This window comes from Oryctolagus cuniculus, chromosome 1, assembly GCF_051225735.1.
Source record: "Oryctolagus cuniculus isolate XC-2025 breed Fujian yellow rabbit chromosome 1, ASM5122573v1, whole genome shotgun sequence".
NCBI lineage: Eukaryota > Metazoa > Chordata > Mammalia > Lagomorpha > Leporidae > Oryctolagus > Oryctolagus cuniculus.
In genome coordinates this window covers 209,582,878-209,598,261 of record NC_142867.1, presented here as the reverse complement: position 1 = coordinate 209,598,261, position 15,384 = coordinate 209,582,878, and the positions used below count along the sequence as shown (strand labels likewise).

The window sequence follows — 15,384 nt, the reverse complement described above, 5'->3', positions numbered from 1 at the left end:
CAGGAAAAAATTAGATTAAGAAATCATCTTTTATCATTTGCTCTTAATGCAGAATTCTGCAAATGCCAAGAATCTAACAATACCTGCCCTACAGTGTTGTCTGTTAGCTGGAGAAACAGCTAAATAAAAAGTTGGTTACAATAAACAACCTTAGACCAAAACAATTCCACAATTTAGATGAAATGGACAAATTTCTTAAAAATACTACTTGAAGCTACAGTAAGATACAACAGGAACTCTGAATTGCCCTATTACCTACTAGGGAAACTGAATTTGTTATTTAAAAAATAAAAACCCTTGGGGTCTGTTATCAGGATATAGTATGTAAAGCTGCCAGCTGAGACCCAGCATCCCTTATGGGTGCCGGTTCATGTTCAGTCTGTTCCACTTCCAATCCAGCTCCTTGCTAATGGCCTGGGAAAAGCAGCACAAGATGGCCCATGTACGTGGGCCTCTGTACCCATGTGGGAGACCCAGAAGAAGCTCTTGGTATTCTGGCCATCTGGTGAGGGATCCAGCAGATGGATGATCTCTCTGTGTGTCTCTTCCTCTCTCTCTGTAACTCTTTCCAAAATAAATAAATAAAAAAACTTAAAATAAAATAAAACTTCCCAAAACAATGACCAAAAACTCTGACAGTTCACCAGTGAATTCTATCAAAGTTTTAAGGAAAAGATGTTTTATGTTTCTACAAAAACCCTTTCAGAAAGCTGAGCAAGAGAGAATACTTGCCAACTGATACTATGAGGCCAGTATAATACTAACAGCAAAACCTGACAAAGACATTACCAAAAAAGAAAATTATAAACCACCATTTCTGATAAATGTACATTCAAAAATACTTAATATTACAAAATCAATTAAAGAAGAAAAATATAAATATTATGAACATGTTGTATTTATCACAAAAATGAAGTTAGCTTAGCATTTTAAAAATCAATGAAATGTACCATATTGATAGAATAAAGCAAAAAAACTATGATAATCTCAATTCAGAAAAATGTTTGACAAAATTTAATACCTATTCATGATTAAAACTCTCAGTAATAAGGCATAAGGAATTTGATAAAGGCCTCAACAACAACAACAACAAAAATCTGTTATTGAATTGTAGGAGTTCTTTATGTAACTTAGATACCAGTCCTTTTTCAGATACCTGTTTTGCAAATATTTTCTAGTTTGCAGTTATCCATCATGGTGTCTTTTGATGAGCAAAAGTTTTAAATAATTACATAGAAGGTACTTTAATATTTGCTGAATGAACCTCATTTTATTATTAAATACAAATTAGATGAACATATTTCTTGTTTCAACACAATTATTAATATAAATAGAGATTAGCACACTCATAATGTTCCTTGGAAACAGATATCCAATTGACTAAGTTCAATAAATTCTAAATCAACGTAACCTTCAATATTATCACCTGGCCTTCAATAACTTGTTTTGTTTACAAAACAAAAAATGTCTTGTTGAAAATTGGATATGCTGAGGCCATAACAGCCCATTCATCTATCTGTGTATTAAAATTTTATTAAAATCTACAAAGGGCTTGTCAGGATTTGTTCTTAGTAAAGGGCTAGTTACTATTTATTATCCTTTTCTAAGTGCTCTCACGTCTTCTACTTAATTACTAATTCTACAATTTCATCAGGGTTCAATATCACACTTATTGATAAGATTTTACCTTTGACTTTTTTTGAAACGATTAGAACAAAAACACCTTAGTACTTTCTCCTTTCCTTTTTATTTTACAAATATTATAGTGTTTTAGTAACTACATTTTTTTTTGTTCAGTATCCTGCAACGTAATTAATTAAGGTAAAAAGAGAAGTCAATGTAGTAAGCTACTCTTTATTTTCCTACTCATTTATCTTGGAAGCCAAACCTTTTTTAAAAAAAAGATCATTCTCCAGTGAAAAAGATGGGAGTCACCCTCCTTTTCTGTTATTTTAAGGCTTAAGCAATACAAAAATTTTTATTTTAAAATGTCAGTGAATTTATACCCCCTTTGATGACTCTACTAAAAGGTATGGAGATGCTGTCAGAAAGTGTTTAGTTAATACAAACAAAGCAAGATCTTCCATTCCACTGAAGCTATTACATCACTTAAATTTGTTTCTGTTTCTGAACTTGTTCTTAACAGTGCACCAAGTATATCATGCTTCCTTTTCCCCTCAGAGTACCCAAAATTCCTAAAGCAAACCATTTGGCATTTTTAATAATTTAATAATTGATATTTCTAAACCAAGTAGCTGAGGAGTCTGATAATAGGATATCCTGGACTTTACTTTTTTTTTTTTTTTTTGACAGGCAGAGTTAGTGAGAGAAAGAGAGAGAGAGAGAGAGAGAGAGAGAGAGAAAGGTCTTCCTTCCGTTGGTTCACCCCCAAATGACCGCTATGGCCGGCGCACTGTGCCAATCCGAAGCCAGGAGCCAGGTGCTTCCTCCTGGTCTCCCATGCAGGTGCAGGGCCCAAGCACTTGGGCCATCCTCCACTGCACTCCTGGGCCACAGCAGAGAGCTGGACTGGAAGAGGAGCAACTGGTACAGAATCCGTTGCCCCAACCGGCACTAGAACCCGGGGTGCCGGCACCGCAGGCGGAGGATTAGCCTAGTGAGCCGTGGCGCCGGCCTGAACTTTACTTTTTAAACACTTGTCTAAATCCAATTGATGTCAGCAATGACCCCAAATCAAACTATTTGGTTATTGGAAAATTCACTTCTAATCTAAAGCCTTCCATGTCTCTGGTTACACAGAGCCAAGATTTAAGTATATCTACAAGAAATATCTAGTCATTTCTATAATGGATACTAACAGGATGAATATAATTTTTTATTAGTAACCCAGCATTGTTTTTCATTCTAAATTTAGTAAGAAAAATATATTTTACAAATGTGCAGGCTTTCAAATTTACAAAATACGAATATATTACATACATTGCTAATTTCCTTCATCTTAAAAAGGAAACAGGTTGATCAGATTTTTTATTCCTGATCATTAATTTCTCCTCATTCATAGTTCAGTTTTGCTTCACATACCATTCATTTGGGGAACCACCACAGTTCAGTAAATGATATGGACTCAGGCATTTATAAGCCAAATAACCTTAATCTCTCCAAATGAATTCAGAGTAACAATATGTATTGCCTTCCAAGTGTCTACAGGGACTATAGGAGACACTACATGAAAAGCACTTCATAGGACTGGCATTTGGCCTAGAGTTTAAGGCACCAGTTAATATGCTCCCTTCTGCCTTAACCCCCTAATCCTTGTGGGCATCCTCTCTCTAAAAATATCACAAATAAAATAAACAAATAAAAATACTTGGCATAGAGCCTTCCCCTTTCCTGCCACTACCAAACTCCCCTCCCCACCCCAAGGGTAAACACTGCCATTCTCATCCTTCAGCAACTCTTTATGGAGTGTAAACAAATGAACTAAATAAACATTGTAATTAAAGAATTTCTTGTTTATTGTACATACCCATTGTGAGCTATCAAATCCAATTCTGCTTCCTTTGGATTTTGATAAAGCAGCTCCATTCTAGGAAGATAAAAAATTATTTTAGTAAATACAGAGCTCAGCATGAAATATTACATTTAGGGTAAGAATGAGGGTCAAACTGCATAATTAGTAGTGTTTCATTACTGATGTTAGTATTACAAGTCAAAAGCTGGTTACATTTTAAAATATTAATTCTTTAGACAAGTAATGCTGAAGTGTAGTAAGCCCTGTACACAGTTAGTCTGGTCCTTAAGGAGCAGGAGAGAGAAAAATGTATTTAAGACCACAGTTCATATTACAAGGAGGACAGCTTGTAATATGCTCCTTGGCTTAAAGGTAAATTGTCATTCCAATGTCTTGGATTAACCATAGAGTTGTACAGACAGCCCAACATTTTTTTAAAAACACTACTGCTAATTAATCATTACTTTCAAATAGTGGCTTTTCCACATTTAAATTTATTAAAATTCCTCTGCTTAACAACATAAGCAATTTGGCATCATTTTCAAAAGTCATTTAGAAAATAACATGAAAAATTATAAAATAACAATAAAATATCTTAATCTCTTAAAAAAAAAACTGCATAGTTAGCTCATATAATTTAAAACCATTATCCAAATACATATTTCCATAAAATAAAAAGCTAATAATTCAACAATTTTATAATATAATAACTCAAGATGGAAAGCACTGACAGGCTATACTAAGTTAATCAGATCATTAAATAGTACATATATGGGTCAGTGCCGCGGCCCACTTGGCTAATCCTCCGCCTGTGGCGCTGGCACCCCAGGTTCTAGTCCCGGTTGGGGCACCAGATTCTGTACCGGTTGCTCCTCTTCCAGTCCAGCTCTCTGCTGTAGCCCAGGAGTACAGTGGAGGATGGCCCCAGTCCTTGGGCCCTGCACCTGCATGGGAAACCAGGAGGAAGCACCTGGCTCCTGGCTTCGGATCAGTGCACTGCGGCTGGAGCGCACCGACTGTAGCGGTCATTTGGGGGGTGAATCAACAGAAGGAAGACCTTTCTCTCTATCTTTCTCTCTCACTGTCTACTCTGCTTGTCAAAAAAAAAAAAAAAAAAAAAAAAAAAAAAAAAAAAAAAAAAGCACATATATGGCCACCATCTCTGAGCCAATTAATTTCCATCAGTGAATAGCAAACTCTGCCATTTCTTTGAATTAGGGTTTATCCATTTAGTTCTAAATTCCTAACCTCAACATATCCATATACACTGAATTAGCATTTTAGATCTTGGCAAAAAAATAAGAAAATGCAACATTTATTAAACAGTTCCTAAGTGTCAGGTACAGTTTGACACGTTATTATTTCTGTTTTACTGACAGCTCCAGTGCCCCTACTTTTCCTAAGATACACCGTAATTTCAAATGATGAGTCATTTTCTTTTTTTTCTTTTTGACAGGCAGAGTGGACAGTGAGAGAGACAGAGACAGAGAGAAAGGTCTTCCTTTTTGCCGTTGGTTCACCCTCCAATGGCTGCTGCGGCTGGCACAGCACGCTGATCTGAAGCCAGGAGCCAGGTGCTTCTCCTGGTCTCCATGCGGGTGCAGGGCCCAAGGACCTGGGCCATCCTCCACTGCACTCCGTGATGAGTCATTTTCTTAAACTGTTTTTTAAAATATTAAGTTCTAGAGAATCAGAAAGAATAAAAATACCAGTGTTCATTGTTAAGCCCAAAAATATTTTGAAAGGAACAGGAGAAAATGTGTCTAATGGTCTAGAGATAAGAGGAAGATTGTTTCAAACTCAAAAAAGATCTAAAGATATTCTTATTCCTTCAAAGCATTCTTTAGCTACAGACTATAGCTGGGAGTATGTGGAAGAATAATTAGAGTAGTACTGAACTGTCCTCCAACTTCCTAAAAAGGAAATTCACCTTCCAACTAAAAAGTATACTCAAAGGCAGGGATAAAATCCAATCCATCTTTTAACACCAGGATCTACCATAGGGCTTGGCAATTAGTAAATACTTAATAAGGGTTTGTTGGAGGGAGAAAGAATGGGAGAGAGTTGAATATACTGAGCAATTAAGGTACAGTCAGAATTGGTCTTTTCTCACAAGCGCTGTGTAACTTAGCCAACAATGTTTTAGTAGAAACGATATTTAAGAAAAAGAGTCAGCTCTGTAATCTCCAATTTTGAAAACAGACTGTATACTCTACTGTATAGCTGCTTGTTCGCAATAGCCCCACATTGGTATGTAAGAATGAATTTTTGAACTGTTTAATTTGCTGAGTTTGGGACAAGTAAAATTCTAGTGAACTAGCAGATGATTTTTATACCTTCACTGAGATATATTTAACATACCATAAAAGTCACCCTTCTAAAGTGTACAATTCAATGATTTGTGGTATACTGACAGAGTTGTACAACTACCACCATTATGTAAATCCAGAATAATTTCTTCCTCCCCAAAACAAACCATGTTCCTATTGCAGTCACTTCTGATTCTTTGTCCTCTGTGCTCCAATTATAACACTAATATAATTTTTCCCCTACGGACTAGCCTATTAGATACTATGTAAAAATAGAATCATAAAATGTGGCCCTTTGCATCTGGTTTCTTTCACTTAGCATAATGCTGTCAAGGTTCATCCATAATGCAGATCATGTATCAGTACTTAATTTCTTTTTATGGCTAAGAAATAATGTCTTTACATTCATTCGGTGGACAAACACTTGGTCTATTTCACTTTATGGCTGCTATAATGCCATCACAAATACTCGGGTTTTATTATAATCACTTCCTTGGTACAATCACAACCTGCCTCTAACTCACTTCATTTGATTTGTTCAGCAAAAATCCAAGTGTCCACTAATTCTGCACCTGCAACTGTGCAGCTGACCACAGCTGCTGATTGGTGCCTCTTTAAATTCATGATCATTTGTCTCAAGTAGGGCCTAAATTTGGTCCAGCAATCATCTTACTCTTCCTTTGCTTATTAACTCTCTCTCTGTCCTAGATGACTTTTCTATTCCTTTCTCTTTCTGACACTTCCTCCCTACCTACCTTTCTTGAAAAAATAAATTACTGAAGAACTTGACAAAAACTACCACATCTTTCCATCTATGATAATTAAGCCATATCACCTGCCATTCCACCCTTCGTAAGAGAAGAACTGCCTACATTCCTATTTAGAGCCAATTTTTCCACTCATTACACCAAATCCTATCACCTCTTGCATGGTCAAAGACATTGCTCCAGCAGTTTTTCTTTCTCTTTTGGTCATCTCCATCAGGATACAAACATTTTATTCCTTATCCTATCTTTTTTTTTTTTTTTTTTTGACAGGCAGAGTGGACAGTGAGAGAGAGAGACAGAGAGAAAGGTCTTCCTTTGCCGTTGGTTCACCCTCCAATGGCCGGCGCGGCCGGCGCGCTGCAGCCGGCGCACTGCGCTGATCCGATAGCAGGAGCCAGGTACTTATCCTGGTCTCCCATGGGGTGCAGGGCCCAAGGACTTGGGCCATCCTCCACTGCACTCCCGGGCCACCTCAGAGAGCTGGCCTGGAAGAGGGGCAACCGGGACAGAATCCGGTGCCCCAATCGGGACTAGAACCCGGTGTGCTGGCGCCGCAAGGTGGAGGATTAGCCTAGTGAGCCGCGGCACCGGCTCCTTATCCTATCTTAAAGCAAAAGAAAACCCTCCCAACTTCTGTTACCAGCCCAAATTTGTGCCATTTACAGTAAAATTGCAAATGGGTTTTCTGTTGTCATTGCCTACAACTCTTCTCCCCCCATGAATGCAACTGAGCTTAAAGACACTCTCTCACACATTCACCAAGATCATCAATGACTTCCAAATTGTTAAATCCACTGTCACTTATTAGTTCTGTATTTGATCTATTAAGAACTGTTGACAACCTTTGACTCCCTGAAATACTGGATTCAAAGGATCCCCATAGTTTTGGTTTTCTTGCTATTTCTCCCTGTCTATTCTTTCTTAGACTCACTTGTTGGTTCTTCCCACCACTAAGCTCAGATTTTAGGACTTCCTGCCTCTACTCTATATTCACTCCCTTGGTATTTCATTTATTAGTCTTATGACTTTCAATACCATCTCTCTGCTTAAAATCCCCAATTCATATTCCCAACCCATGTCACCCCTTTGAACTCCACTTACATATCCAATTGTCTATTTGTCTTCTTCACATGGGTACCCAGAGGGCTTCTCAAACTTAACATGCCTCAAAAAACTGGTCTTCAATATCTTTCAAACTTGATTTTCCCAGTCTTTCTTATATCAGCAACTTCTCCCTTTCAATGAGGAAGGCCAGAAATACTATCCTGACCCTATATTTTCTCTCTCTCATATCTCACACCTAATCCATCAAGAAAAACTGACAGCTCTATTTCACATTTTTTACTGATTCCATCACCAATTCCTTGGTCCAAGCCATTATCATCTTTTATGTAAATTACTAGAATAACTTCTAACTGGTCTGTTTCAGTACTTGCCCCCACAATCTATTATCTATCCTTAACAGAGCATTCAGACTACTAGCTTTAAAAGAAAAGTCAGGCTATGTTATATATCAACTCAAAACTTTCCTATGGTTCCCAGTCTCACTCAGAATAAAAGCAGTCTTTATAAGGGTTTTCAAGGCCCTCAACAATATGGAACTCTTTGGCCTTATTCTCCCTGTCTCTCACTCCTTCTACAGACAAATTGTTTTTTGATGTTTTTAATACTGCTCAGTACATTTCTGCCTCAAGACATTTGTACTTCTTTTGGTTTCTATTGTACTATTCTTTTCTTCTAGACATCCAAAATGGCTCATCTTTCTTTGAATAGGCCATTTCTTCTATTTGTAATAGATTTCTCATCTTTCCAGTTTACCTGGAAAACTCCTACTCATCCTATCAGAGCAACTCAAAATATTCTAGCTCTGAAATATTTAACAATAATATTCTTAAATATATTATCTGGCAGTATGTATTTCCTGAAAATTTTGCACCTATATAAGCTTGAAGGGTCAGGGGAAGAGACATTGGAGGATAAAGTTTTATAGGGCCTGAAGATTATACAATATTGGCAGTCCTTTTTAAGAAAAAGAAGGCAGAATGTCTTTTGTAACTAAAGTAATTTGGTAACAAAAATATGAAGCTTGGTGGCCTATGGGTGGAGGGCCTGGTGTTTTAAATTTCATTATCTTAATGGTTAATCCACCTCTGAGAAGGAACAGTATTGGCATCCAGTGGTTCTAACTGTAGATATAAGGAGGAATAGTCACTATCAACCAATGAGCCTATAAACAGAGAACTAAGAGAATAAATAATCGGACTACTCTTTCTTTTCCAGTCTTCAACTAATTTTTCCCAACGACTGAACCCAACTGGAAACCAAAGTGTAAGGGAGCTCAGCTAACGCAGTCCATAGAAGACAGCCTCCTGGGGCACACTATGGTAAAGAGAAGATCTAGAGAAACAAACAGAGAATATGCAGAATACCATGCCATAAAGTGTGGCTCTTACTGCATGGAAATACTATATAAAGAATTAACTTCATCTGTTCCGTACTAAAGAAACGATTACAAAGGCTGAACACTAGGGGGCAGAAGTGTTCTTAAGGTTTAAGTAGCACAATAGGCCAAACAGGGTTTTAGGATGTGTGTTTTCAAGATGTAGCATGTTGCTACTTGTTTATATGTCTCTTTGTTTCTTAACTTGTCACCCCTTTCAATCATGAGCTTTGCCAATTTGTGAGTTCTAGTAAGCAAGAATTGAATGTTACTACTCACTGTGTTTCATCATTTAATATCGTGCTTGACACATGAACTTTATATATATATATTTTTTGACAGAGGTAGACAGTGGGAGAGAGAGAGAGAGACAGAGAGACAGAGAGAAAGGTCTTCCTTCCATTGGTTCACCCCCCAAATGGCTGCTACGGCCAGAGCTATGCCGATCCGAAGCTAGGAGCCAGGTGCTTCCTCCTGGTCTCCCAATGCGGGTACAGGGGCCCAAACACTTGGGCTATCTTCCCAGGCCACAGCAGAGAGCTGGACTGGAAGAGGAGCAACCAGGACTAGAACCCGGCACTCATATGGGATGCTGGCACCACAGGTGGAGGATTAACCAAGTGAGCCACGGCACAGGTCCCAACACATTAACTTTCAACAAATATTTAACAAATAAATGACTGATGCCGTGGCTCACTAGGCTAATCCTCCACCTTGCGTCGCCGGCACACCGGGTTCTAGTCCCGGTCGGGGCGCCGGATTCTGTCCCGGTTACCCCTCTTCCAGGCCAGCTCTCTGCTGTGGCCAGGGAGTGCAGTGGAGGATGGCCCAAGTCCTTGGGCCCTGCACCCCATGGGAGACCAGGATAAGTACCTGGCTCCTGGCTTTGGATCAGTGCGGTGCGCCGGCGGCAGCGTGCCAACCGCGGCGGCCATTGGAGGGTGAACCAACGGCAAAGACCTTTCTCTCTCTCTCTCTGTGTCTCTCTCTCACTGTCCACTCTGCATGTCAAAATAAATAAATAAATAAATAAAAAATAAATGACTGATCATTGTTAAATGAAGGACCATATGTTTGAAGTGTCAGTAGGTTAAAAAAAATACCCAGATTTCTGAAACATTGCCTACTGGATATTTGTAATGAAAATTAAAGTAAAATGCATAATGAGAAGATAGAATCAAATGGCAAAAAGACTGGTAGAAAGTCTGATGGCTACTGAAGTACACTAATAAATGCTTCAAATTAAGAAACATGGGGGCCGGCGCCGTGGCTCACTAGGCTAATCCTCCACCTGCGGCGCCGGCACCCCAGGTTCTAGTCCCAGTTGGGGTGCCGGTTCTGTCCCAGTTGCTCCTCTTCCAGTCCAGCTCTCTGCTGTGGCCCGGGAGTGCAGTAGAGGATGGCCCAAGTGCTTGGGCCCTGCACCCGCATGAGAGACCAGGAGGAAGCACCTTGCTCCTGGCTTTGGATCGGCGCAGCGCACCGACCGTAGCGGCCATTTTGGGGGTGAACCAATGGAAGGAAGACCTTTCTCTCTGTTTCTCTCTCTTTCTCTCTCTCTCACTAATTCTGCCTGCTAAATAAAAAAAAAAGAAAGAAATATGGGGCCGGCGTTTTGGCATAGCAGGTAAAGCTGCCTCCTGCAGTGCTGACATCCCATATGGGCACCAGTTCAAGTCCCAGTTGCTCCATTTCCGATCCAGCTCTCTGCTATAGCCTGGGAAAGCAGTAGAAGATGGCCCAAGTACTTGGGCTCCTGCACCCGCGTGGGAGATCCAGAAGCTCCTGGCTCCTGGCTTCGGATTAGCACAGTTCTGGTCGTTGTGGCCAACTGGGGAGTGAACCAGTGGATGGAAGACCCCTCTGTCTCTCTGTTTCTCTGTCTGCTTCTCTTTAATTCTGCCTTCCAAATAAATAATTTTTAAAAAAAATTTTACACAATAATCTGATAGCTGTGAGATTCATTTCCATTTCTACTAATGGCACATGATAATGTTCACTGGGAATGACTGTTGCCTAATTTGAAATCCAAACTCTCCTTTCAACTCCCTCCTCCTTCCTTCTAATTAAATATATACAGGTTACTAAATATAATGCAAAGTAAAATATCCTAGCACACAACGTGAAAGTGGCTCCTAGGCAATAAGAGCAGCTATTACTGCAGGCACTGGTGCTGGTTATCATGACCTAATCAACAACAACATAAGGTTTGGATCATTCAGTTCATTGGTTTTGTCTTCCCCCCACCTAGGCATCAATATTTTATGATTTTCTGAAGTGCTACAGAAATTTTTCCTATCTATTGAAAGGCAGAGCAAGAGAGAGAGAGACAGACAAGGAGAAAATATTTTCCAACTGCTGGTTCACTATTCAGACGCCCAAAACAGATAGAGCTGGGTCAGGACCACCATCCAGTCCCCCCACATGAGAGGCAGGGCCCAAGCATTTGAGCCACCATCTGCCTCCCAGGGCACATTAGCAGGATGCTGGATCACAGGCAGAGCAACCAGGACTCAAACTGATACTCTGATATGTGATGTAGGCATCACCAGTGGAGGTTTAATCTACCATGCCACAACACCTGCATGTTGCTTCAAATTTTCTTATCAATCTTAATTACTTGTGCTCAGTTTATGTGTTTATGAAAAAGTGATGAATTTAGGCTCACTAGGGCACTAAATAAACAAATATAACTTTTTCTAACTGTAACATAAACCTTAAAAGGACTATAAAATATAACTTATTAATAGCTACCATATGCTGAGCATTCACCCTGAATCAGTCACTAAATTAGCTGCATCACAAATATCACCTCAATTGGCAAAGCTGCTATTAGCTCTGTTTAAAGGGATCAAGGCTCCAAGAAATTAAGTGACTTGCTGAAAACCAAATAACTGAATGAGGATCTGAATTCAGGATTATCTAGCTCCCAAATTCAAGAACTACTGCAATTGCTTAAGAACAGGGCCATTTTTTATTTATCCCTATATTCTTACTAAGCAAATGGTGTATAACAAGTGATCAATAAATGCAGATGAATGGAGTACATGAAATTATAATCATATTTAAAGTCCAACTTGTGATTTTTGACTTTATGATGGTGCAAAAATGATATGCCTTCAGTAGAAACTCCATTTTGAATTGTGATCTTTTCCTGGACTAGTAATATATTGTATGATACTGTTGAGATGCTGGGCAGCTCCCAGTCAGCCATATGATCATGAGGGCAAAAAGTTGATCCCATACAGTAGACTGGGTTACTAAGTTAAGATGCTCAGTAGGTTAGATATAGTAAATGCATTTTCAATTTATGATGCGTTTATCAGGGCACAACCCCATACTAAGTCCAGGAGCATCTATTCATAAAAGCCAGAATTCATGGGGCCCACAAAACCACCATACTACAAGAGTTTATATTTCAGGGCCGGTGATGTGGTGCAGAGGGTTAAAGTCCTTGGGCCCCTGCATCCACATGGGAGACCCAGAAGAAGCTCCTGGCTCCTGGCTTTGGATCAGATCTTCTCTGGCTGTTGCAGCTATTTGGAAAGTGAACCAGTGGATGGGAGACACCTCTCTCTCTCTCTCTGTCTTTCAAACAAATAAAATAAATCTTAAAAAAAAAAAAAAGTTTGTATTTCAAAGATCCAGAGGACTGTTCTGGAATCTGAAGAGCTGACTGTATTCATCTATGGAATTTTAGCAGACCCAACAGATATCATGTACTCATCCCTAACCTTCAATGCTACTAGCTAACTGGATTATTCAAACCTCATTTAAGGGATCATAGAAAATCTAAACTTGTCTAACCAGTTAAAGCCAAAGTAATTCTGCAATAAAGCCCTAAAAACAGACAGAAGGAGGCCTCTTTAACTCCAGAATAGCAAACTTCTTCCCCACCAATGAAAGACATTAGAGTACTCTTTCTTGAAGAGCCTGAAAAGCTTTGTAGTCCTTCCAACAGGCATTTACTATTACTAGATACAGGTTGGGATGAAAGATAAAAATCAGTTTTTCATCCTTTGTTTAAATCACCATGAAGTTCAAGGATGCCCTGGAATCATGATTCTTACGTTGACACTGACTATAATTTTGTATGCATTATTTTTCTTAACTGCTCAGCTAACAAATCAAACCAATTTAATTGTACTAGAAAGTATTTTTATTTGTGTAAATTTTCTTTGTTTATCTAAGATATCTTCCAAGATGCTGTTCACTGAACAAATGAGGAATGTAATTCAGATACAATCAATAAACAAAGTTACCAAAATTTTGGATTCTCTTCCTACATCAGGAGAAACTATATTGTAACACAGAGAATACATTTGTACTTCCCTCAAGTTTCACATCAAAACACTGTATATAGTAGTTTTCCCTTTCTAGGAAATAAAAAGGTTTTTAATTGAAAGTTAGAGTTAATTGAGAAAAAGGGAGAGACAGAGATCTTCCATTCACTACTTCACTCCCCAGATGGCTGAAGCCAGGAGCTTCATCTGGGTCTCCCATGTGGGTGGCAGGGGCCCAAACACTTGGGGCATATTCTGTTGCCTTTCCCAGACCATTAGCTGAGACCTGAATCAGAAGTGGAGCACCAGGACATGAACTGGAGCTCATATGGGATACTGGCATCATAGGCGATGGCTTTACTGGCTACACAACACTGGCCCCAGTAGTTATCCCTTAACTATGGGGGATGTATTCGAAGACCAGTGGCTGCCTGAAACTGCAGATAATACTGAGCCCTATGTATATTACACTTTTTCCTATGCATAAAGTTTGATAAACTTTAATTTATAAATTAGGCATAGAAAGAAATTAATAAAATAATAGAACAATTAAAACAATATACAGGGGCCGGAGCAGTGGCACAGTAGGTTAATCCTCCGCCTGCGGCACCGGCATCCTGTATGGGCATCGGTTCTAGTCCCGGCTACTCCTCTTCAATCCAGCTCTCTGTTGTGGCTCAAGCCCTTGGGCCTCTGCACCTGTGTAGGAGACCCAGAAGAAGCTCCTGGCTTGAGATCGCACAGCTCTGGCCATTGCAGCCATTTGTGGAGTAACCAACGGACAGAAGACCTCTCTCTCTGTCTCTCCCTCTCACTGTCTGTAACAACTTTACCTCTCAAATAAATAAATAAATAACATATTTAAAAAAAAAACAATACACAAATGTAATAAAACTGCCAACATCACTACTTCTGTGCTTGGGGTCATTAAGTAAAATAAGAGTTACTCGAACACAAGCACTCAATACTGCATCAGGTGATCTGATAACCAAGGAAAGAGTACCTAAAACACGGATACACTGGACAGTAGTATTCATTGAATACCCAGCCAAGAGGGCCCACAATATCAGTACTTGCTAGTGGTTTGTAAAATACACAGCTGGGAAAAAATGGAGCTAAGTATTAATGCCAGCAAATGTTAGAAATCGGGTGGTTTGAGTAGGTAAACTTTCTAACATCTCTGTCACGAGCTTCAGACCCGTCTTCTGTAAAATGAGGTCTGATAACTCCCACAGCAATGCGCATAACAAACGTCTCCCAATCCTAAGTCACTGCTTTATGCAGTCAGGTGAAGCAGCTATGCTCTGGCCTGCTCCATAGCTCACCCAGGGCCAGGGCTGGAGGGGCTGCATCCACACAGGGCATGTTATTTTCTCCTGGTAGGTCAAGAGAGCACAAAGGGCAAGTCAAACCACAATTACCTACCCACTTGAAGCTTCTGAGCAGGTACGCTAACATTCCACTAGCCAAAGCAAGTCCATGGTCATGCCCAACAATAACAGGGCACAGAAGTATACTTCTCATTAGTGGAGGAGAGTAGGGACTAAATATATCTAGAGAATAATTCCAACTATGAAGTGGAGGTTAAACAATAGAAACAAAAAAATCCCATATATTTTCCCCCTGGGTTGTTTTTAGGGTTAAATTCTGTATGCACAGCATCTAACAGGAGGGGGGCTTCAAAATGTTCATGGAAAATGAATATTATGAAAAACTATACATGGATTTCAAAATTTTTTCCCAACAAAAGAAACACCTTTTAATTCTATAATTCTATAATTCAATAAACTTTCTGAAGTACCCTCCAGCAATTCTTAATAATCTTAATTATTATAATAAAAGCCCCAAGTGGAATATTTGCCAACTAGTCACAATACAACATCTTCTCAACTTTGGAATTCTTTATCTGGACTACAAAAGTATATTCTGTGTGCTCTTTAGAAGCTACAACTATTAGTTCCTAAACCATTGTCTCTACCTCTTTATATGTGCAGACACAGATCATGGTACACTTCTCTGGTAGGTCAGGTACTAAATTCAAATATACACTATAGTAAAATACTAATTTTGACATTTTGTCAAAGTAATTTATCATAGAGCTTACTTAAACAAG

The 15,384-nt window shown here is 39.2% G+C and overlaps 1 protein-coding gene across 26 annotated transcripts in view; it reads right to left on the bottom strand.

Moving 5' to 3' along the window:
• Nucleotides 1-15,384, bottom strand: part of FKTN (fukutin) — a 109,630-nt gene that overhangs the window by 84,115 nt on the left and 10,131 nt on the right. For all 26 annotated transcript variants that reach the window (XR_016224660.1, XR_016224662.1, XR_016224654.1 and 23 more), the window contains one exon: nucleotides 3,488-3,547. Coding sequence is in view for 23 of the 26 variants with exons in the window: in XM_089319000.1 (XP_089175126.1) it covers nucleotides 3,488-3,547 (60 nt within the window). In the remaining 3 variants the exon portion in view is untranslated. The remainder of the gene's footprint in view (nucleotides 1-3,487; nucleotides 3,548-15,384) is intronic.